This window comes from Scardinius erythrophthalmus (genome assembly GCF_964197995.2).
Source record: "Scardinius erythrophthalmus genome assembly, chromosome: 14".
In the NCBI taxonomy this organism is placed as follows: Eukaryota; Metazoa; Chordata; class Actinopteri; order Cypriniformes; family Leuciscidae; genus Scardinius; species Scardinius erythrophthalmus.
The window spans coordinates 14,889,873-14,915,054 of record NC_138234.1 but is presented as its reverse complement, the minus strand read 5'-3'; the positions used below and the strand labels follow the sequence as shown (position 1 = coordinate 14,915,054).

Genomic DNA, 25,182 nt, shown 5'->3' with positions numbered 1-25,182 from the left:
AGTCATTTTACCTTTGGATAAAAGTGAACAATATTATTAAAACCAAACAATGGTTCATTAAACTCACCTGAGTCTCTCCAGTGTGCAGTTTGTATTTTCTAATGCGATCTGGAGTTTCTTCACTCCTGAATCCTGCAGATTATTGTTGCTCATGTCAAGCTCTTTCAGACTGGAGTTTGATCTCAGGACTGTAGCGAGAGATGAACAGCTTTCCTCTGTTAGACCACAATTACGCAGCCTAAAATGATGAACATGAGAGGGAGAAATTATACATACAATGTACTTTAAAATTGATTCTTGAACTAACTTTTAATGAATGTGAACTAAATAAAGCTAAGAAAATGCACCAGCGGATGTACTTCCTTAGGAACTATATAATTTTAGATTAGACAGACACATTCTTGTAATGTTTTATAAAAGTCTCCTCCAGAGTGTTCTGTCCTTTGGCCTTATCTGTGTGTGTGGTAACATGCATGTTAAGGACCAAAAGAGACTGCAGTGCATGATCAAGATGGCCAGTAAGATCATCGGACTTGACCAGGTGTCGGCAGCTCAGATGTATAATGATCTTAGCTTAAAAAAGACTGACCAAATCCTCAATGACCCCACTCACCCTCTCCATCATAAATTTATGAGAAGTAATAGGTCAACTGGTAGAATTTTACAACAGAGAATGAGAACAGAAAGGTGCAATAAATCAGTTGTACCAACAGTGATCAGATCGTATAATGATCAAGCACACCAGTAAACATATATAAAAATAAATAACAATGACAGTGTGGCGAGCACGACGAGAGTTGGAGAGAGCAGCACGAGGCTGGTGGCGTGATTACTGATGAGAGACATCTGTGTGACGCACCGGTCTCGTACTTCTACTGTCGTCGCTCCCCCTTTAGGCTTCCGCTCCTCCGTGAGAGATACGAGACCGGTGCGTCACGCAGGTGTTGCTCGTCATCAGTAATCACGCCACCGGCCTCGTGCCGCTCTCTCCAACCCTCGTCGTGCTCGCCACACTGTCATTGTTATTTCTTTTTATATATGTTTACTGGTTTGACTGTGGTGTCTATGTATAATAATAATAATAATAATAATAATGAAAAAAATACTCACTGGAGTGTGTTGAGTTTACAGTGTTTATCCAACAGTAGAGCAGCGATCTGATTCACTTGTGTGTCTCCTAGTTCATGTTCACTCAGATTCAGCTCTCTCAGGAGTAACGGGTTTTTACCCACAATTCCTCTCACATACTGACATGCTTCATCTGCATCAGGACCCAAAAACCTGGAGAAAGAGGAAATACATTTACATTACCTGCCATACATTTTATTTTCACAAACTTGTGAAAGGGCTGTTAATAAGCGCAAAGCTTTTATAAACATATTTGACAGTTTCAGCTAAAATTGGTTTAAGACAATTGAACAATATTTAAAAAAACACTCACCTCAGTGTCTTCAGGTGACAGTTTGGATCCTGTAGTAAATCATTGAGCTCCTTCACTCCTGATTGTCCAGGATCATTTCCTGTGAGATCCAGCTCTATCAGGTGTGAAGGGTTTGATCTCAGAGCTGAAGCCAGAACTTTATATCCTTCCTCTGTGATACTGCAGTATGAAAGTCTACAGAAAAAAGTTTTTAAATAACAAAATCTCTTATAATATTTATATTAGTGACCGTGTTTTATTTCGTAAAACCTTAAATACACTTTATTTTCTCTTCTGGTCAGAGAAGGTCTGATCTGGTGACAAAAACATGTCTTTTCATTTTCTTTAGTTTACTACAGTAATTTTAACTTTGAACACAAGAGAACAATATTATTAAGACCACTCACCTGAGTTTCTCCAGTGTGCAGTTTGTATTTTCTAATGCAATCTGGAGTTTCTTCACTCCTGAATCCCGCAGATTATTGTTGCTCATGTCAAGCTCTTTCAGACTGGAGTTTGATCTCAGGACTGTAGCGAGAGCTGAACAGCTTTCCTCTGTTAGACCACAATCACGCAGCCTAAAATGAACAACAGGAGGAGAATTTACAAACATAAAATACTTGATGCCACTATTAGGTGATTCCTGAGAACTGATCTGGGTCATCTGATTCATTTAAGATATTTAAATGTTTAATAAAAACAAAACTAAAAATACTCACTGAAGTAAGTTGAGTTGACAGTGTTTATCCTGCAGAAAAGCAGAGATCTGATTCACTCCTGTGTCTCCTAGTTCACGTTCACTCAGATTCAGCTCTCTCAGGAGTAACGGGTTTTTACCCACAATTCCTCTCACATACTGACAGGCTTCATCTGAAGCAGGACCCAAAAACCTGGAGACAGTGGAAATACATTGATATATTTTATTTTCACAAGCTTGTGAAACAGCTTGTAATCATTTTTAAACTTTTATAAGAGTATTTTTTTGACAGTTTATTTATATTTCATCTAAAACGGGCTTAAAGGTCCCGTATTATGCCCCTTTTCACAAGATGTAAAATGAGTCTCTGATGTCCCCAGAGTGTGTATGTGAAGTTTTAGCTCAAAATATCCAACACATAATTTTTTACAGAATGTTTAAATTGTCATTTTTTGGGGTTCAGAAAAACGCGCTGTTTTAGTGTGTGCCCTTTACATGCAAATAAGCTGCTGCTGCACGGCACAGGGGGCGAAGCCTCACGAGCTCGCGCTCAGTCTCTCATGACAATTTCATCTCACGGAAATGATGATAATATCAGAAACTCTCAGTAAGGTGTTCATTTCGAGTCGGACAATAATGCCTACAGAGTCAGAGTGCTGTAGATGGAACAGGTATAGTTTAGTAGTTTAATTACGGTTATAACGTATTTGTCATCTGCTTGTATGTATCCATTATTAATAGCCTACAAGTCTGCTGTTTCGGATCAGGTCCGAATGATGATCAAACATACTGATGAGTTTAATAAAGTTTTTTGTACATCACACAAAAGATGAAGCGTCAGTTTTACTTCAGAAAATCACCGTAAGAGCTGAGTAAACACATTAAGTTATAAGAAGTGCGCAAGTACATAAACGAATTTCGGTAGAGTTGAGGGAGCATTTTCTTTAAAAACAAAATAATTCCTGCCTCAGATTTCGGGAGTAAATAGAGAGAGAGCTATGTGGATTTATACATCCAGCCACACAACACCTACAACGAGGAGACATTCTCATCTATGGCTGTGAACTCGATTAGGGCGGGTCAAAACAAAGGTGATTTGACTCGGGATGAAAATAACAGCGTCTCGACGACATGGCGACAAACGTGTATTCCTTTTTTGTGTATTCCTGTGGGCGGAGGTTAGTCAAGAAACGGTTCTAGTGACGTCATTAAAGAAGGAAGTAGAGGGATGTAGTCCAAATCAACCGTTCACTGTAGGCGTCTTCTGTTAAATAAAATATCTCGCTTGGCATTGAACTTTGAGCTTTATAATTTTACAGATATTATTTATACTCTAACAACAACATTACACACTAACTAAAGCTTGAAACATGGGATCACGAAGAACGGGACCTTTAAGACTACTGAACATTATTTACTTCAATAACACTCACCTCAGTTTCTTCAGTTGACAGTTTGGATCCTGTAGTAAATCAATGAGCTCCTTCACTCCTGACTGTCCAGGATCATTTCCTGTGAGATCCAGCTCTATCAGGTGTGAAGGGTTTGATCTCAGAGCTGAAGCCAGGCCTTTATAACCTTCTTCTGTGATACTGCAGTTGGAAAGTCTATAGAAAAGAGGTTTTGAAAAGAGGTAAATCTATCATAAAAATAATATTAGTGAACACTGTTATAAAACCTCAAATTTCACTTAAAGGGATACTTCACCTCTGGGAAGATGAATGTGTATTTAAAATAGGTCATTTAAGTAGAAGAAATGTGGAGAAATTTTTGAATTTGGAGCTTTCTAGACTGAGAAAAGCCAGAAAATGTATTTTTGGCTTATGTGGATGAAAGACAACAACTCCCAGAATGCACTTGCTTCGCTGCCTTAGGAGGCCACGCCTACCGGTTAGAGAGCACAGTTGAAAACAACAAGGCTAGCCTAAGTAAGTGATGAGTTTGCCAGGGATTTAGAGACCCAAAATGTCCGGGATTCGGCTTTTGCGTTCTACAGTCGCCATTCATCATGTTTACTGTGGCGAGCAGGACGAGGCTGACGGCCGCGGGAGAACGGCGCGAGGCCGGTGGCTTCATTACTGAGACGCGCCGGGTCTCGCATCTCTCACGGAGGAGCGGGAATTTTCTTAGCAATGTTAAAACGCACATCAACCGATCACTTTTTTAGCGTTCATGTAAACACTACAGTCAGATTCACCGATCGGAATTAATTCAGTTAGATTGAAACGAGAGGTGAGCATGTAAACAATGAATGGCGACCGCAGAACGCAAAAGCCGAATCCCGGACATTTTTAACAGTCTCGCCCGCCGGACAAGTCAGGGAAAAGGAGGATGGTAACCCCTACTTACTCAGCTTTCTCCTATTATTCAGCTTTCTCCACAGAACAAGAGCATGCTAGCTTAGCTTCCAAAGAAAGACGGCTGATACTGTGTACATTCTGTGAGTGAGATCCCACCCTGTATGGGCGGGTTGAAAACATGCGGAACAACGCCATCTACTGGCTGTAGTCTTTAGCCTCTGGACAGAAAATCCTCCGATGACGCAAAATGACGATTTTTGCGTCATCGGAGGATTTTTTCCAGACAAAAAATACATAAATCTCTCGTCTCAGGGGGATATGAGGGGGGAAAGCATGGTAATTCGAAAATACTACAGGTTTTCTACTAATACAAAGCTTAATGCTAAATCCTGAAGTAACCCTTTAATTTACTCTCTCTTCTGTTGTTTACTCTCTCTTCTGATCAGAGACGTTCTGGTCTGGTGACAGGCGGGTTTCGTTACGTCACCCAGTTTCATTACGTCACTTTGTGTTGTTGCTGCCGCACGGTTTGAGTATGGAGCTCTGACAATTTGATTCTTAATCCTCGATTTCTTCTTTATACCAGTTTTATAAAGTAATGATTTTCTGCTTTTACAGCGGGTGAACATAGAGAGAACTGTGAGTTTGTATATGTACATTTCTGAAATATTTAGACAATAAGCTCCGATATCAGAAAACTCTAAATTGTAATATGGACTCATGCAATTTCTGTAAAGCTGCTTTGAAATGATGTGTATTGAGAAAAGCGCTATACAAATAAATGTGAATTGAACAGAATAATTTCTTTTCATTTTCCTTAGTGCACAGTTCTACAGTTATTTTAAATTTGAACAAAAGAGAACAATATTACTAAAATTAAACAATGGTTCATTAAACTCACATGAGTTTCTCCAGTGTGCAGTTTGTATTTTCTAATCCTTTCTGGAGTTTCTTCACTCCTGAATCCTGCAGATTATTGTTACTCATGTCAAGCTCTTTCAGACTGGAGTTTGATCTCAGGACTGTAGCGAGAGCTGAACAGCTTTCCTCTGTTAGACCACAAATACGCAGCCTAAAATGATGAACATGAGAAGGAGAACTTACAAACACAAAGTACTTGATACCAATATTCAGTGATGACTAAAGAATATTGTGTTTTGGTCACTTGAGTTATTTAAGATACTTTAAATGTATAATAATAATAATAATAATAATAATAATAATGAACAAAACACTCACTGGAGTGTGTTGAGTTTACAGTGTTTATCCAACAGTAGAGCAGCGATCTGATTCACTCCTGTGTCTCCTAGTTCATGTTCACTCAGATTCAGCTCTCTCAGGAGTAACGGGTTTTTACCCACAATTCCTCTCACATACTGACAGGCTTCATCTGCATCAGGACCCATAAACCTGGAGAGAGAATAAGTACATTAACATTACCTGCTATACGACTTTTTTTCACAAGTTTGTCAAAGACTTATTGGCAATTTTCAACTTCAGTTTCAACTAAAAATGTTTTAAAACCATTGAACTTTAATTTTAAGAAAACTCACCTCAGTGTCTTCAGTTGACAGTTCTGATCCTGTAGTAAATCAATGAGCTCCTTCACTCCTGATTGTCCAGGATCATTTCCTGTGAGATCCAGCTCTATCAGGTGTGAAGGGTTTGATCTCAGAGCTGAAGCCAGATCTTTATATCCTTCTTCTGTGATACTGCAGTATGAAAGTCTAGAAAAAGGATTTTAAAAAATATATAAAAAAATGATCCAATTAATATAAATTAAAATTGGTTTTAAATTGTAAAGATGTCAAATGCATTTTAATATTTATAATGTTAACAAAAGAGGATTTTATGGTATTAAAATCAAACAATTGTTTCTCTTCTGTTCAGAGGGGTGGTGGTGACGGGGTGTTGACAGAAACATGTATTTTCATTTTTTGTTTTGTTTACTACAGTCATTCTAACTTTGAACAAAAGAGAACAATATTATTCTCAAACAATAATATTGTTTGATAATATTTTGATAATATTATTATCAAACAATGGTTCATTGAACTCACCTGAGTTTCTCCAGTGTGCAGTTTGTATTTTCTAATCCGCCCTCGAGTTTCTTCACTCCTGAATCCTGCAGATTATTGTTGCTCATGTCAAGCTCTTTCAGACTGGAGTTTGATCTCAGGACTGTAGCGAGAGCTGAACAGCTTTCCTCTGTTAGACCACAATTACGCAGCCTAAAATGATGAACATGAGGGAGAAACTGTAAACACAATGCGCTTGTTGCCAATATTAAGTGATAACAGAGGGTTAATATATGTTGGTCACTTAAGTAATGTAAAATAAGAAATGAACAAAATAGTCACATCAGTTTGTTGAGTTTACAGTGTTTATCCTGAAGTAGAGCAGAGATCTGATTCACTTGTGAGTCTCCTAGTTTATGGTCGCTCAGATTCAGCTCTCTCAGGAATAATGGGTTTTTACCCTCAATTCCAATCACATACTGACAGGCTTCATCTGCAGCAGGACCCAAAAACCTGGAGAAAGAGGAAATACATTGACATTACAGATGGTGGACAACCAGAATGCCTATTACCGCCGCGCCAGCCGCCGCGGCGAAATTACCGCGGCGAAAATAAACCAGCCGCATTTCAAAGTCGTTCCCGAAATGACCGCCAGGTGGCGCAAAGGGACATTGTGCAAAACAGCAGCAATTGCCGTATTTTTTAAAATGTAAGTGGGTTAAATATAAAACCCTAAGCCTAATAGGCATATTTTTCATATATATAAATAGGCCTATTAGGCTACAACAGAATAGAACCAAAGATAGAATCAATTTTAGAACTGAAAAAATAGAATCAAAAGTTAAAAAATAGAGACGATATTAGGAGCAATGACGCTGAATATTTTTACTATTCTATTGAGGAATTAGATAAATGAAGAGCTCTCGTGAGCGATACAATTGCATAGTAATTTATAGTGATTTCAAAAGCAGTCCTTAAAAAAAAATACATGGAGTAGTGTGGCATAATTTTTGAGAGATTACGCGGAACGCGTTTTAGTTAAGATCCTGGTTTCAATGCCCATATAGGCTAGGCTACTGCTTTAAAAAATGTCACAACGCGTTTTGAGATTGTTTTGAATTAAACATTGAAGTTTAAAATGTAGTGTTTTGGCACAACAGGCCGAGTGGCGTTACGCATTGTTCAAAAATCAGGTTTTATTCTGGCATGTTGAATTGGCGTTAGAATTTTTTTTTTAGATTTATTAGATTTAGATTTTAGATTTCATTAGATTTATTTTTCTCATAACAGCTAAAATAACTTAATATATGCCTTGTCTTAATATGACCTACTTAATATAGGCAATAGGCATATAATAGCCTATATAATAAATTAGCAAAACTTGGCCACTAAATATTTAATTTTCAATTATTTTAATTATCACAAAGTTTTAATTTTATTAAATTGAACAAGCGCAACAATCAGCATTTAATCAAATATTCTAAAAGATGTATTATTAATAATAATGTTATTTCAACATAATATTTCGTTTTTTCGACATATGTGTGCGTGCAACAAGCAAGATGTGCATTTGTAAATCCGGTGATGCGTGCATTGATTTTTATCAATAAACCAGTGTTTTCTGACAGTGTCGACTGCAAAGATCAAGTTGACGATCGTCATATTTGTAGTGAACGCACCTAGAGAGAAATGCACATAAAGACATAATCAGAGAGTAGCCTTTTTCTTTTCGTTTTGAATTTTTTCGTTTGAAGACATTTCAAGCTTTGTGTATTTGATGTATTTATCATGTCTGTGTGAGGCATACGCTGAGTTTCGTTAAGTTAGGAGGATGAGATGCGCTCCAGCTGACGTGCAATGCAAGTGACCGCGCGGGCACCTCCATGATTAGTGTCTGTTATATTTGCTTCTCTTACTTATTAAATCCAGGCAATTATTTGATGAAAAATTGATTAAAATTAAGATACAATTTATAGAAAACGAAATTCACTTTAAAGAAAGGTTTTCTACTAAACGAAACTTAATGAAGTGGTCAAAATCATGTCTGACCCACTCCATATCCATCTCTCGATATAATGCATCCTATCTTACTCGTGCTGTTCACTTTTCATATTCAACATAGATGGAAAAAAATAACATTATAATATTTTAACAAATATGCTACTAAATGAGATTATTTAATGGCTACAACAGTATAGTAGGCCTAGACTCTATTTGTACAAATTGCTGCACATTAATTTAATTAAATGAAACCTTGTAACGAATTCACACTGTAGGGTAGACTGTGTACAGTTGAGACACCTTAAATAACTTGCGTTCGCAGCAAGCACAAGTTGTTATTTTTGCTGTGCACTTGCATATTAGTGTCAGCTGGGAAGGAAATATAGAGACCAGACCTCTTGGAACTTTAATTGAATACATTGCGTTGGTAAAGCATACTGAAATTACATCCCTACAAATTTATTAGGCCCTACTGAAAATAAATGTATCGAATTTAAGCAAAGTAGCCTAAATGTTAAGACTGTAAGCCCTTTGCTTTTTTACGTAGCCTATAAAGGACTCTTATAGCCGACTTTGTGTTAATTTAATTTGTAGAGGATTTTTTTAACTCAAACACTGAAATAAATTAAACTAAATTATTGTAATTTTTTTGGCACACCACGACGAGTGGCGCTATGCATTGTTCTAAAGCCAGGTTTTATTCTGGCATGTTGAATAGTGTTCGACAAACGCGGCGGCGCGTTCATTTGAATGAAGAGCGCTTCTCGCTCGTGTGAGCGAACACACACTGGAACGTTAGGCCATGTCACAACGTGTGAATCGTGGCCGAGTGGTTGAACTTACGTTACGATCATTTAGATGACACGGGTTCGAATCCCGAACTAACTTGGACTACTGATATTTTTATATTAGCCTATTAATGCATTTTATAGTCTATTGTTGATGCAGAGAGATTTGTCTAGTTCTAAAACATAGTTTTTTTTTGCTTATAGCCTATTTACAAAATAAAATCACCATGCATTTCCATTTTACACTAAGGAACAAATAGTATACAATGACTTTACTTCTGTAGCCTATAATAATTCCAATCGTAATTTCAAAAGCAGTTCTGTTAAAAAAATTATATATATATATATATATATATATATATATATATATATATATATATATATATATATATATATATATATATATATATATATATATAGTTCTGTTAAAAAAATTATATATATATATATATATATATATATATATATATATATATATATATATATATATATATATATATATATATATATATATAATTTTTTTAACAGAACTGCTTTTGAAATTACGATTGGAATTATTATAGGCTACAGAAGTAAAGTCATAACGTAAGTTCAACCACTCGGCCACGATTCACACGTTGCGACATGGCCTAACGTTCCAGTGTGTGTTCGCTATATATATATATATTTAAACGACAAACAATAAAATCAGAACCAGTATTCTGTTGCGTTCATGGTTCCCTAATCCATCCACGGCTTTTCAAAATGTCACAAAGCGATTGTTTTGAATGAAATATTGAAATTTATATTTAACCCTCTGGGGTCTGGGCTGTTTTTGGGGCCCTTGAGATGTTCTGACATGCCCTGACATTTGTGCTTTTTTCAGTTGCTTATAAACATATTAATGGCAAAGGTGTAAATTCACTCTATAAAGCACAAACAGGGCTACCATAATATGTGAGCCATGTGTATGTACATGTTTTCATTTTTGAGAGAATAATGTTTATGCGTGGTTATTGAAAAAAATAAAAAATAAAAATTCTGAAATAAGGCCACAAAACACATAGTAAATATGTGTCAATAAGACTTTTGACAAATGGATGTCCTCGCCTAGTGTTTTTTCTTCAAAATTATGTGAAAATAGTCTTGCTTTATCGTTCACATAAAACCATACATTGATTTAAATTGATGTAAAACAGGTTTTGCTTGGAAAGCCAATATGCGAGGGGGAGGAGTAGTTTACACCTTAGATTACAGTGTCCCACCCACTTTGCATAATGATGAGCCATTCACTCAGGTGTGAAACTGACTGAGCCACAATACAAGAACAACAGATATATTTAGAAGACTTATATTGACCATTTAAGATTTTGCTTACATCTATCTTGTAAATATGTTTTGCTATTTTATTAAAAAGGTTACAATTACAACAATAATTACAATTTCAACAATATTTCAAGTGTACTCTTTCTTTGTAAAAAAAAAAAAAGATTATAGGCCTACATTTTATCTATGTATTCATATTTCAGTCGATTTTTACTCATCTCAGTAGCAATTCAGTTTGCTAAAACATCATCATTCATTCACACACGCGATTTAAATTTAACTTCTGGCAAAGATGAAGTTGACGATAGGCTATTGACTCGCGATCTTCGCAGTAGGCTAGTGTTTTGGATGGTTTGTTTAGAACCAGCTTTCTGTAAATATATTTCACATTTTTTAGACATGTGAGGCGAGTATAGGCTACGGTCTGGTTCATGATGATCTCCAGTTCAAGCACCTTATGTTGTGATTGCTAGCCTATATTTACTTTAAATCCAGGAAATTTGTTAATGAAAAAATTATTAAAATTAAGATACAATTGATACAAAACGAAATTCGTTTTAAAGAAAGGATTTGTACTTTCTGTTTTGAGGTCTCTGTGAAAGTTTGAAAGTCTTTTAGTGCTTTTTTTAGAGCGCTCGCGTCCATAATGGAGAACTGTCACGTAATATTGTTTTTTCCTCATAAATGCGAACACGAAAAATAAAAGACAAAAGACTTTTAAATAAAACTTACTCTGAAATTGTGTTCTCGGCGGAATTCGCTCTTCAAAATGCTGTCGTTCGTCCTCTGAGGAAAAGGTGCATTCTTCCTCGCTGTCCAGAATCATCTGAAGGGAGTCTTTATTACTGGAGAAGCCTGTCATACTCAAAACGCGATGAACTATCAGTCTGAAGTCTGATGAACAAACTGTGTTTTTATGGCATTGATCGGGGGGCGTATGCGATGCATACTAGATCAGGTAAACTATTTACATGTGAATCGCGCCGGGGGCGGGGCGGCTGCAGCTCATTTAGAGATAATGAAGGGAGAAGGAAAAACGGTACCTCTCCTTGCTTTCAAAGGGATTACATGAGTTAAAAACATTTGTTTTTTATATAAATTACTTCATTTAAAAGAGGAGATTTCAAGCTTCATAAAGACATATCTCACGTGCCTGTGTGAGAAGTATTCGCTGAGTTATGATTCATTTTCGGACGCGTTTCAGAATGGACTACACGGACAGAGAGAAGGCAGAACTCGCTTCGTGATTATTTTTCTTTATTTGGCAAAAAGCACAACATTTTGTTTTTATTGTGAGTATACACAAAAATAATACACATTTAACAGAATCGATTGATGTATGAAACTTGTTTTATAAAATCAAAGTCAAAAGAGTATTTGGGGTCTCAATTCAACTCATAAGGAAAAAAGCGAGCAGATCACGCCGGCGTGATCTCCGACCTCTGAGGGTTAAGTGTTTTGGCACACCACGACGAGTGGCAAACTCTTTGTTTTGCAAACTCAGCTAGCCTGTGGGGGGTTTGGAGAAGGCAATAGTTTTATCTGCTTTAAATGCTTTATTGTGGGGGTGCAGGACAGAGGTGTTAATGTTCAGTCTTTCATATGGAGAGTGTCGGAGCCAGCCTGATGAGCAGGCATAGGCAAAATTATTTTAAGGATTAATCTCAAAATCTCCAAAAGTCCATAGCCTATGTACAGTAGGCCCTATAACTTATTAAATTATATATTGTAGTTTTATTGATTGTATTTAAAGGTTTTCCACACACAATTTCAATTTAGCAGATACAGAGCTCTTTAATTCGCGACCCACCTCGTTTTACAAGGTGAATTCAGCAAGGCATGTAGTATCTTTGAAGGAACAAAAGCTATTTGTTACAGTTTTTTTCTTTCGTGATTTGTGTGGATGACACACAGCGACATATACAGTATTATCAGCTGTATGGTGTTTTTTTTTACGCTGAAATGCTTAATTTCGAGAAAGAACCGCCGCGCGCAGTGAGGGAGACCAAACTTACTAAAAAAATATCCAGCGCGAGAGAGGCAAAGAAAAACGCCTGTTCTTAATTTATGTTGCTTTTAACTTTTTTCGTTTTGTACCGTTTTAATTTTTTAATTTAACTGCAATTTCTTTGACAATAGAAATTTAAAATGTTGCAAGAATAAGATTCTGTGTTTCTTATTTTGCATCACAAAGGGAATAAACTCTATCGATGCAACCCTGTTTAAATAAATAAACTGTCCCGACACTTTATTCATACCTTGAAATGTGCGATGGGTTTTCAAACTTAATTAATTTTCTTTTTCTTTTACATTTTCATTGTTTATTTTTTACTTGAAAGCAATACTGTATTGAAAGTATTTTTCTGATTTGTTCGATCTATTTTGAAAAATGTCTTCCGTTGCTATGGCCGGGTATCACTGTCACTCATCTCAATCTCGTGAATGATTCACACACACAAAAAAAATAATTTAGCAGATTAAAGACGAGCTTCATCATCTTCATTTTCTGGTGCAATCGGCTGACAGTCTTCCTTCATGCAGATGTGTCGTCTTTGCAGCGGCTCAACTGGAATGTAGCAAATTCATGTTGTAATGTACAATTGATAATTAAACAAGATGATTGACTTTAATAAACAGATGCATATTTAAGCATCAAGAACGGAAAAACAAACACTGTCGGCTACACTGAGATTCGATCTCAGATCGTTTGAAGCTCTGCGAGGCTGTTGTTAATGCATTGACCACAGAGCTATCGTCTGAGTAGCCTAGGTCTACTATTTTCTCATTTTTGTTCAAATAATGAAAAAAGTTTTTTTTTTTTTGTTTTTTTTTACAATATCTTGCGCCATGTTTTTTTTTTTAATTTTTTTTTAAATAAACAGATAGGAAACTTACCTTTTAAAATGCCGCAGTTGCTGCTGTTTTGCCCTGTCACTTGCGCCACCCGGTATAGTAGGCTAGTCATTTCGCGAACGACTTTGAAATTCGACTGGTTTATTTTTGCTGCGGCAGTAATAGGCATTGTGGTTGATTATTTATTAAAGAATTCAATTTATAATCATAACAACATGTAAGCCTATTTAATTCTGAATATAACAAAGAATGCTTAAACCGACTAACATCGGTTAGTAACTGCAAGTCCTGAAAATGTTTTAATTTTACGGTAAATTATTTTAATTTATTTCACTGTTATGTTTCAGTTAATAAATCTACAAACACATTAAAATAACACGAAGTAAATGACAAGTAACCTATTGACATAGCCTTTCTAAATTATAGAAAAACTGGGCACACAATGTTAACGTGTGTCTACTTTGTTTAAATTTAATGAATTTGAATTCGTTTAACCACAATATTTATCTTGAATTTATCTGTGACCTCAACTCAGATTACTGCCGCGGCAGATTACGTCATAAAGAGAATAAACTGACATTTTTCAAAGTCTGTGATTACAGCGCCACTCAGCGGTAAAAGGCAGCAAATACACATCCCAATTTTGCCGCCGTAAAAGTCTCATTCTGGTTGTCCACCATCTGTATATGCCATAAAAAATGTGTTCATACGCTTGTGAAAGGGGTTGTAATAAATGCAAATCTTTTCTAACCATCTTTGACGGTTTCAGCTAAAATTGGTTTATGACAATTGAACATTGTTTTAAAAACACTCACCTCAGTGTCTTCAGTTGACAGTTTGGATCCTGTAGTAAATCATTGAGCTCCTTCAATCCTGATTGTCCAGGATCATTTCCTGTGAGATCCAGCTCCATCAGGTGTGAAGGGTTTGATCTCAGAGCTGAAGCCAGAGTTTTATATCCTTCTTCAGTAATACTGCAGTTTGAAAGTCTACAAAGAATAAAACCAAGAATTTAAATTAACATTGTGGTCCAAATTCATTCTGCACAATTACAAAATATTATACTATCAATCTATTGAATACTGTAATAAAGTTCAAGACTCAGAGAAGGAGCTGTCTCATAGGCGACTGCTGCATAAGCATAGCTCACATTCATTGTTCAATTTAGCTGATGGTGAGGTGTACTCACTTCAATATCTTCAGCTCACACACAGGATTCTTCAGTCCCTCACAGATCTCTTTGACTCCTGAGTCCAGCAGACGGCTATTGTTCAGGTTCACCTCTTTCAGGATGGTTTTGGAGGAGAGAACAGTAGCTAGAACTGAACAGTTTTTCTCTGTCAGCACACAATTATTCAGCCTAAATACAAAACCAGTAATAAATAATAATATTTATTATACAGCACATATTCAACACACATCAGACCAACAAGTATTCATATCTGCTCACAAATGTGACTGACAGTCATTTATAATTGAATAAGTGGAACATGTAACTCATGTTCACTCACTTCATTTTCTCCAGTTTGCTATGAGGGTCCATCAAAAGAGCAGATAGTTTCTTCCCATCTAGGTCTCCTAGTTTATCTTCACTCAGATCCAGTTCTGTCAGAAGTAATGGACTTTTACCCAGAACTTTTGTGAGATAGTCACACGCTTCCTGAGCAGCAGGGCTTTTTAGAAACCTACAGGAAGTGTATAAGATCATTTGTATTTTAAAATATTTTTCTCAAAAATTCAGTTGTGTTCCAGTTCATGTCATTCACATATTCCATACTAGTCCATTTGACCCCTCTATCTATTTTCATACAGCTGATTTTCACATGACTAATTCAGTTTTAAATATTTCAAGGTTTTATCACCTGATGGTCTTTAATTTATAGCGCTCATCCTGTAGTAAATCATTGAGCTCCTTCACTCCTGATTGTCCAGGATCATTTCCTGTGAGATCCAGCTCTATCAGGTGTGAAGGGTTTGATTTCAGAGCTGAAGCCAGAGCTTTATAACCTTCTTCTGTGATACTGCAGTCTGAAAGTCTAAAAAAAAAAAAAAAAAAAAAAAAAAATATATATATATATATAACATGTTCTATGCTGAAAAAAAGCTGCACTACGGGACTTTGACCTTTTCACATTACCAGGGTTCTCAAAAGCAAAAGCCGTCATTATTGGGTAAAGTTCAATAGTGGTGAATGGAACAAAAACAAATGTATTTTTTGTGTTTTCATTTGCCCCCAAAATAGCAACAGAGGCTTACCAATTTAAATCAATCAGCAGCTATATGACTAATTCAATTTCTAAGTAGCTATTGTTAAAACAAGACGCAAACACTCCAGCAACCTCAGTATGCACACAAAATATATACAGTCTGAGACGTAACCACGCACAAACGAATAACTTCAAATTGAAATTCAAATGTATCATTATTATAGGATTACTTAGGTAAGGCAAGAGGACAGTTTAGATCTGACATACTTGTTGACATACTTACATCCTCACTCAATAACTGATTTTTGTTATTTTTTTATACAAAAAAAATCCATAGTGCACCTTTAACCCCCTGGGGTCGGCTATCGCGTCGGCGCGATAGGCTCATTTTTTTCCATATGAGTGCAAAAAAAAAAAAAATGAAAAAAAAAAATTAATTTTTATCTTATATGCTTGTGTTATACATCAATCGATCCTGTTTAGTGTGTATTTTTTTTGTGTGTGCTCATAATAAAAACAAAGTGTTGTGCTTTTCGCTAAATAAAGAAAAATAAACATGATGCGAGTTCTGCCTACTCACCGTCAGTGAAGTCAATTCTGAAACGCGTCCGAAAATGAACTGTAACTCAGCGAATACTCAGTCAAACAGGCATACAAACACACAGGCATGAAGCTTGAATTCTCTTCTTTTAAATGAAGTAATTTTTATAAAAAACAAATATTCACAGTTTATATAATATGTATGTAAAGAGAGAGATGTCAGTCGTTCTCATCTCAGCTAATTAAGTTTTAATGTGACTCCGCCTACGGAGACCGCGCTATTCAAACGCAAATGTGAGGCGATCCATACAAACCTGTGAAACGCCCACATCCGCTGGATAAGGCCAGTGAAACACTGGATGCGTGGCGTAAGAGTCTCAGCTGCGTGGCGTGTCCGTTTTTATTTCGGCTCCCATGTTAACAGTTTAGAGTTTGCACACTGCCTGTGGAAGACACGCGTCTCAGGCGCGGCACGAGCCGCGTGGAAAACGCGTGCATTCTAGAAATAGAACCAACGCCTATTTTTCACGCGACATGCAAGCGTCTTGGAAGCGTTTCCATGCAAAATTGAATAGGAAAATCTGTTTATTTGTCATTTTGACACGAATACATATTAATAAATGTCCTTTTGATGTTTAAAAGTGTCTAGGTTTTGACATAAATGCAAATATAAATGTAATTTTACAAAATATGATCAATTTTCAAATACTGCTGTATTGAATGAACAGCTTTTAGCAAACTCTATTGCTATACTGAGATGAGGAATATATACTGTATGTGTTTTGTCAAAAATAAAGTCATCAACTAACTAATGAATCCTTTACTTTGAAATACGTATGATAAAATGTATACTTTAGTTCTGAAAGACGTTGACTAGTTTTGAAAAGATTATAAAGTATGTATGTGCATGCATATATATATGTGTGTGTATATATGAAGAGTTCAGATGCAAAAGCCTCTAAATGCCATCTGAAATTTTCTCCTAGAATGATCATTTTTATGAAGCTTGTATATTTAAGTTAGCTATAGGTGACACACCTGAATGAATGGCTCATTAAGTATGCAGGGACGTAGTCTCACCAGGTGTGAACTACTAAATATGCATGATGCTGTTGGAGCGTTTACGCCCCATCCGCATATTGGCTTTCCAAACTAAAAGTGTTTCACAAAACTAAAATCAATGTATCGTTTTATGTGAATGATTAGGCAGTATGATTTTCACATCATTTTGAAGAAAAAAATCTAGGCGATGACATCCATTAGTCAAAAGTCTTATTGCCACATATTTAGTATGTGTTTTGTGGCCTTATTTCAGAAACTTTAATTTTTAGTTTTTTTCGATAACCATGCATAAACATTATTCTCTCAAAAATGAAAACATGTACATACATGTGGCTCACATATTATGGAAGTCCTGTTTGTGCTATATAGAGTGAATTTACACCTTTGCCATTGATATGTTTATAAGCAACTGAAAAAAGCACAAATGTCAGGGCATGTCAGAACATCTCAAGGACCCCAAAAACACCCCAGACCCCAGAGGGTTAAAGTCAAATACTCACATCAGATTGTTAAGTGTACAGTGTTTATCCTGCAGTAGAGGAACAAGCTGTTTCATGTTCCCTATATTACGTCCAGTCAGATTCAGCTCTCTCAGGAATAGCGGGTTTTTACCCACAACTCTATTCACATACTGACAGGCTTCATCTGCAGCAGGACCCAAAAACCTGCAGAAGAGAAGATGAAGCAGAACTCAATTTAGTTCTTAGCCAAACTTGGTGAAAACAGCATTTGATTCTGAAACTGTTAAGGTGATTGTCTTTATTATTTACTTTAATGCAACAGTGAAATAACATGTCTATAAATAATTCACCTGCATATTATTTAACCATATCTCACCTCAGTGTCTTCAGTTGGCAGTTTGGATCCTGTAGTAAATCATTTAGCAGCTTTACTCCTGATTGTCCAGGATCATTTCCTGTGAGATCCAGCTCTATCAGGTGTGAAGGGTTTGATCTCAGAGCTGAAGCCATAGCTTTATACCCTTCTTCACTGATACTACAGTTTGAAAGTCTACAACAGAAATGAAACATTCAACGGATTAATCAGCTATTCTTGGAATTACATCAATATTATTTTTAATGTGGAATATATTTTGTTCTTTGTACAATAAATTGCAAAATAAACTCAAAAAGTGAACACAAAAGGCACAGAGACAACTCACCAGAGAAACTCCAGTTTACAGTCACTTATAGGGTTTCAAGTATGTAAAACTCTACAGGTGTGAAAGTCTTATCGGACTTTCAACCTTAAAATTGTTGAATAACAAGAAAGTGAAAGTACTGAAATGCCCTAATTAAATCCACACTTAAAACCCAATGAAATGCTGTTGGACCTGGAATGTACTTTTAATGCAGGAATTAAAGCCTACAATTTTCATTGAGCTGAAGCAGGTTCTGTGGCAGATTAACCAACTCCAAGTTAACAGATGGATCTGCATTTTGACTCAACACTAGGGATTGTCACATAACTTACTTCAGTATCTCCAATTTGCAATTGACACTCTTCAGTCCATTGCAGAGCAGATTCACTCCTGAATCCTGCAGCTTATTATGGCTTATGTTCAGCTCTTTCAGATTTGTATCTGATCCAAGAACTACAGACAGAGCTGGACAGCTTTTGTCTGTTAAGTGACAATCATTTAGCCTACAAGGGAAAATAAATCATATCACAGAACTAGATACATGTTATGTATTTAATAAATACAAAGATTACATTTATACCAATTATTTTAATATGAACAGTAAATGTGATGCGATCAGGGAAAATCCTGGGATGTCGAGCTGGTATGTTTTCAGTAAGGTCTAAAAATAGATCGAATGTCAGTTTTTTGTCAAAATTATTCTATAACATCCTGTCTATCATCTCTGAATATATCTTAGCAAAATTCACTAGTTTAGTGCAGAAAAAAAGTGATTTATAGTGGCAAGCTGAAAAGACTGTGTCTTCTCTTTAAGAACATACACGGCGGAGGTTAACCCTCGTGTTATGTTGGAATTCTGTGCACTCCCCTTATGGTCCGGGTCAAATTGACCCGCATTGGATTCAATACAATTCCTCAAAAATCACACTATGAAAAACAACAAAGATTCAGGTTCAAACTGTAAACTTTTAATATCAGCATTTGTCAAATATTCCAAAAAATATATATCTGAAGATATGATTTAATGAAAATGTTTTTTAACAATTTTTTAAAACTATTTAAAATTTGAATATACGTTATATTTATATATATTTGCATATACATTTTTTCAACTTTTTTTTTTTTTTTTTTTTGCTTAGAACATCATAACTGAACAATTAATCAATTAATCTGAGCTCATTTTTCCTGCTATCTATGTCGAAGTCTCAAGATATTTCAGATATCTTGAATATATAAATGAGAGCTTATTTTACTATTTGTGTCTGTCAAAGATTTTCATTTGTAATTTGCAATTAATTCTGAACACCATGGTTTAGCTTTTTCAAGTGTGTTTGGTTTGGGTTAGAGCACTTTTAGATACACTTACACTTTAGAACTGGAGTTAATGCCCTGACATACATAAAATAAATGTTTTTATTTTGTGTCTGTACAGTTGCTTTTGAATAGCTGCCTATGATGGACATCACAGACGTAATAGTAATTTTGTTTGTATTTGTCAAAAAAAACCCACCAGTATGTTGAAACTTTGCATGCATGTTCATGATGATAAATGAGAAAAAGTCACAAAATATCAAGAAAAAAAAATGTTTAATATTATTTCAGGTGGCTGGAAAAAATAAATGATAGGTAATTTTTACCATCTGTGGCTGACAAAATATTTTTCTGCATTGAAATAAGTGTGGAAAACCTATTTTTTTAGCTTCATAATGTAGTAAAAAAAATAAAATAACAAAATATAACCAAGAAATGTTATTATTTTGGGTCCGTACATTTGCCTTAGAGCGATAAAATATGCGGGTCAAATTGACCCGCGAACATCACGAAAGGAACATTTATTTTGTTTGTATATGTCAAAAAACACCAGCATGTTGAAACTTTGCATGCATGTTCATGATGATAAATGAGAAAAAGTCACAAAATATCAAGAAAAAAATAAAAGGTTTAATGTTATTTCAGGTAGCTTGAAAAAATAAATGATAGGTAATTTTTACCATCTGTGGCTGACAAAATATTTTTCTGCATTGAAATAAGTGTGGAAAACAAATTTTTTTAGCTTCATAAGGTAGTAAAAAAATAAAATAACAAAATATAACCAAGAAATGTTATTATTTTGGGTCCGTACAGTTGCCTTAGAGCGTTAAAATATGCGGGTCAAATTGACCCGCGAACATCACGAAAGGAACAGTAATTTTGTTTGTATATGTCAAAAAACACCAGCATGTTGAAACTTTGCATGCATGTTCATGATGATAAATGAGAAAAAGTCACAAAATATCAAGAAAAAAAACATAGGTTAACCAGTATTTCCAACAACTAGAAAATCTAAACGGGTCAAATTGACCCGCAACATAACACAAGGGTTAAAAAAAAAAAAAATATATATATATATATATATATATATATATATATATATATATATATATATTCGCCCATAGCTCTCCTTCTCTTAACACTACAAAGACAGTTCACCTATTAAAATAAACCACATAACATAATAAAGATACTGTATATCAATGTGCATTTTGTGTAAACTACACCGGCACGCAAGTTTTTATTTATTTTATCCAACATTATCGTGAGATGCGGAGCACAAGAGAACAACAGAGTCTGAAGAAGATGCTCGCTTGAAAGATCTTGCTCGCCTCTCAATCGTCCAATTTCAAAATGGTTTACACAGGATGAATTTTGAGTTTGTAAGCTTTCAAATGATAACTAATCTATGATGATTACTACAATTTGTGATATATTGTGAAGAGCGCCAATCGTCCAGCTAGCAGGACGTGACAGTTAATTATACCTGTTTTTTTACAAAATTCCGTTCCTGAAAATCATAGTGATCAGCCGACTTCATATAACCATAACTTTTGTTACAGACAAACGATGAAAGAAATAAAAAAAACAGATTTAGAAAGGGCTTGGAGCCAGCTTTAATATGGTAACGTGTCAAATATCAAAACCTGTAAAATGTAAAATTTCACCATGTGGTGGGTTTTCCCAGATCGCATCACAAATATTCAGTAGTGTGAGCTGCAATAACTTAACTTTTCAACATTTTTTTTTTTACATTTTAGTGTCACGACCACCAGCTGGAGTGCCCTGGATATCAACCAGAGCCCACCCTAGTCCATTGCTATTCTATAATGAACTGTCTAATTGTTTTCAGCTATTGCTCATTACCTTAAGCCCAGCCTATATAAACCACAGAATCCTTCCAGGGCACTGACACATGTGCTCCGTAAAGTCCTACAATGCACTGTGAAAACCAAAGAGTGTTGATGCTCACTATGTTCCCCTAACATATGTTCTGGTTCCTATGGTGGGTAGTCCAGTGCTCGTAGCACTTTCCAGTCCAGTGGTCCCAAGATCAGAGCCTCCAGTCGTCATGGCTGACACCCCAGAGCCTCCAGCTGTCATGCCCACAACGCCAAAGCCTTCAGCTGTCATGGCCTCCACGAAATAACCTTCAGCCATCATGACTGGCGTGCCAGAGTCTTCAGCTATCATGGACGCCATGCCAGAGTCTCCAGTCATCATGGATGCCACACCAGAGTTTCCAGCCATCATGAACATTGCACCTGAAGCTACCAAGTCAGTCCCTAGGTGTTTGAGACCAGCTCCCTCTTTGGTGGACACACTGCTGATGTCTGTAACTGAGCAACTGACATCTCTGTGGTGGCATCTAAGCTACCAAGTCAGTCCCTAGGTGTTTGAGACCAGCTCCCTCTTTGGTGGACACACTGCTGATGTCTGTAACTGAGCAACTGACATCTCTGTGGTGGCATCTAGTCTAGAAGTCCCAGACGTTCTTCCACCATCAATTGTACTCCCTGGTTACAGTGATGGCCATCCTGTATATCTGTGCTGCATACATTTCTCCAGAGGCTGCAGCACCTGATCTAGTGTTGCCTGAGGCGGCAGTGTCTGCTCATGAACTCTCTGTTTTCCCTGATACAACCACAGCGGTCGCTTCAGTCTTGTCTGCCCTGTTGTGTTGGTCTTCTGCTTCTCCTTGGGGTCTCCAGTCATGTCTGCCTGACTGTGGTGTTCATCTGCTCTGCCATGGTGGTCTTCAGCTCCAGTGAGATTATATTCTCTCTCATCAGCTACAACCTGGCCACCTGCCCAGCCTGCTCCGCCCTGACCACTTGCCGAGCTGGCTCTGCCCTGGTCATCTACTCTGCCTGCTCCGCCCTGGCTCCCCGATCTGCCTCAGTCTCCAGTACTGCTTCCACTCCACAGTCTTGGCCCTCTGTCCAACCTCCTGTTCTGCCTCCGCTCCACCTCCCTTCAGGATTTTTGCTTATTTAAAACCTGTGTATCTACTTACTTTTTGTGAAGACTTGTATGTATTTACTCTGAACATTACACTCTTCTGGTTTCCTGTTCCATGGTTGTGACTATTTGCCTGCTTTCTGGATTAGCCTGTTTGCCTGAGTTTCCTGTTATTAAATGCTGCATTTGGACCCCTAACATTATGTCTCAGAGCAATTTGTAACAATTAGAATTCTACTGATTCAGTGACACATTTCCTAGATAAAAAGACACTAGCATTCTTGAATAAAATTTAAGGTTGAAAAGTGCTGCTCTATTATCATGATGAGTGTCTTAATGTGGAGAATTAATGTTTTGAGCATTTGAGTTTAAGTAAGAGTATATGTCCTTCATAGCAGAAGGAACAATAAGTTTTATGATAACATTATGTGCTTCTTCCGCAGCTAACTGTGAAGCTTGTTTTGCTCTAAACAGAAATATCTACATAAAACATACATGTAAATATAATACAATATTAGGATTACACTACTTCTAATGGACTGCATTATTTAAACAAAAAGATAAATAAAATATGTAATAATTTAACCATAAAGGAGTTATACACTTATTGGTATGGTTATATCACTATAGATTAGAGGTTTCAAGACACACTTAAGATCAAAGACAAAAAAAAAGAAAGAAAAAAGAAAAATTTAAATAATGCATTTGAAAAAAAAACATGAAAAAAAATGAAATTACTTACAGAGCTCTTTTGGAGGTTTTGATCAGTGCTGATAATCTAATGAGACACTCATCTGATTTCTTGAATTTCTGAAGATCAAACTCCTCCATCTCCTCCTCTGATGTCAACAACACAAAGGCCAAAGCAGACCACTGGGCAGGTGAAAGGTCAGCAGATGAGAGACTTCCTTCTCTAAGGTGAGTCTGAATCTCTTTCACCAGACTTTGATCATTCAGTTCATTTAGACAGTAGAACAGATTGATGGATCTCTCTGGAGATAGATTATCCTCTAATTTCTGCTTAATGTACTGAACTACTGCTTTTTTGCTCTGGTCAATGCCATTTTCCTTTTTCAACAGACCTCGTAAGAGTAGTCGATTGGACTGGAGTGACAGACCGAGAAGGAAGCGAAGGAAAAGGTCCAGGTGTCCATTATCACTCTTGAGTGCCTTGTCCACTGCAGTCTTGAGCAAATCAATCATGGTTTCATTTTTGTTTTCCTGTTCTGGAGACTCATGAACAAACACACTTTTATTGTTGGTGTCTAGAAACAGATGTGCATAAAGAGCTGCAATAAACTCTTGAATGCTCAAGTGAACAAAGCAGTACATGGTACCAAAAATGATCCCTTTTTCCTCCTTAAAGATCTGGGTACACATTCCTGAGTACACTGATGCCCTATAGATGTCAATACCACAAGCTTCTAGGTCTGAATCATAGAAGATCAGGTTGTTTCTTTCCAGCTCATGAAATGCTAGTTTTCCAAGTGAAAGGATGGCATCTTTATCCCAGGAAACATCTGGTGTGTATTCTCCATCATACTTTCGTCTGCTCTGCTGGATCTGAAAGCGGAGAAAGTGTGTGTACATCTGTGTCAGTGTCTTGGGAGTGTCTTCAGTATTTGATTGCTGCAGTGTTTTGGAGGCACCATCAACCTGATTGTTTTTCATTTCATTTATTTTCTCCTCAAAAATATTCTGGAGAACAGTGGCTGATATCCAGCAGAAGACTGGGATATGGCACATGATAAAGAGACTCTTTGATTTTTTTATGTGATCAATGATTTCTTTGGCCTGATTCTTATCTGTGAATCTTTTATTGAAATACTCTTCCTTTTGTGCATCATTGAATCCTCTGACTTCTGTCACCCGGTCGATACATTCAGGAAGAATCTTACTGGCAGCTGCTGGTCTGGTGGTGATCCAGATGAGAGCAGAAGGAAGCAGATTTCCCTTGATGAGGTTTGTCAGAAGAACATCCAGAGAGGTTGGTGACGATACATCACGCCACGTCTCATTACCCTCAAAGTTAAGAGGAAGGCGACATTCATCCAATCCATCAAGGATGAACAGGACTTTGAATTTATTCCTTCTTGTAAGGTTCAGTCTTTTTGTCTCTGGGAAAAACTGACTTATAAGCTCTGTCAAGCTTCGTGTTTCTTTCTCCTTTAAGTTTAACTCTCTGAATGGAAGAGGAAATATGCAGTTGATATCTAGATTTTCTTTTCCTTCAGCCCAGTCCAGAATAAACTTTTGCACAGAGATGGATTTTCCGATACCAGCAACACCCTTTGTCATTACAGTTCTGATCTCCTTGTCTTGTTTGGGTGCTTCAAACAATTTTTTGCATTCAACCTGTATCTCTTGTGATTCTTGATGCCTGGAAGCAGCTTCAATCTGTCTTACCTCATGTTCAGTATTGATCTGTTCACTACAACCCTGAGTGATATAAAGATCTGTGTATATGCTGTTTAGAAGAGTGGAGTCACCATGCTTTGCAATTCCTTCAAACACACATTGATACTTCTTCTTTAGGCTATATTTTAGTGGATGAATGAATACCAGCTCATCTAAACAC

The 25,182-nt window shown here is 36.5% G+C and overlaps 1 protein-coding gene across 2 annotated transcripts in view; it reads right to left on the bottom strand.

Annotated features, from left to right (window-relative positions):
- LOC308702501 (uncharacterized protein) overlaps window positions 1-25,182 on the bottom strand; it is a 63,232-nt gene that overhangs the window by 19,191 nt on the left and 18,859 nt on the right. For both annotated transcript variants that reach the window (XM_081385402.1, XM_081385401.1), the window contains 19 exons: window positions 23,347-25,174; window positions 18,665-18,835; window positions 18,029-18,202; window positions 17,692-17,856; window positions 15,245-15,418; window positions 14,894-15,067; window positions 14,572-14,742; window positions 14,198-14,371; window positions 6,778-6,948; window positions 6,478-6,648; window positions 5,971-6,144; window positions 5,657-5,827; window positions 5,319-5,489; window positions 3,551-3,724; window positions 2,140-2,310; window positions 1,828-1,998; window positions 1,442-1,615; window positions 1,111-1,281; window positions 68-238 (listed from right to left, as the gene is read on the bottom strand). In XM_081385402.1, coding sequence (XP_081241528.1) covers window positions 68-238; window positions 1,111-1,281; window positions 1,442-1,615; window positions 1,828-1,998; window positions 2,140-2,310; window positions 3,551-3,724; window positions 5,319-5,489; window positions 5,657-5,827; window positions 5,971-6,144; window positions 6,478-6,648; window positions 6,778-6,948; window positions 14,198-14,371; window positions 14,572-14,742; window positions 14,894-15,067; window positions 15,245-15,418; window positions 17,692-17,856; window positions 18,029-18,202; window positions 18,665-18,835; window positions 23,347-25,174 — 4,921 coding nt within the window. The remainder of the gene's footprint in view (window positions 1-67; window positions 239-1,110; window positions 1,282-1,441; window positions 1,616-1,827; window positions 1,999-2,139; window positions 2,311-3,550; window positions 3,725-5,318; window positions 5,490-5,656; window positions 5,828-5,970; window positions 6,145-6,477; window positions 6,649-6,777; window positions 6,949-14,197; window positions 14,372-14,571; window positions 14,743-14,893; window positions 15,068-15,244; window positions 15,419-17,691; window positions 17,857-18,028; window positions 18,203-18,664; window positions 18,836-23,346; window positions 25,175-25,182) is intronic.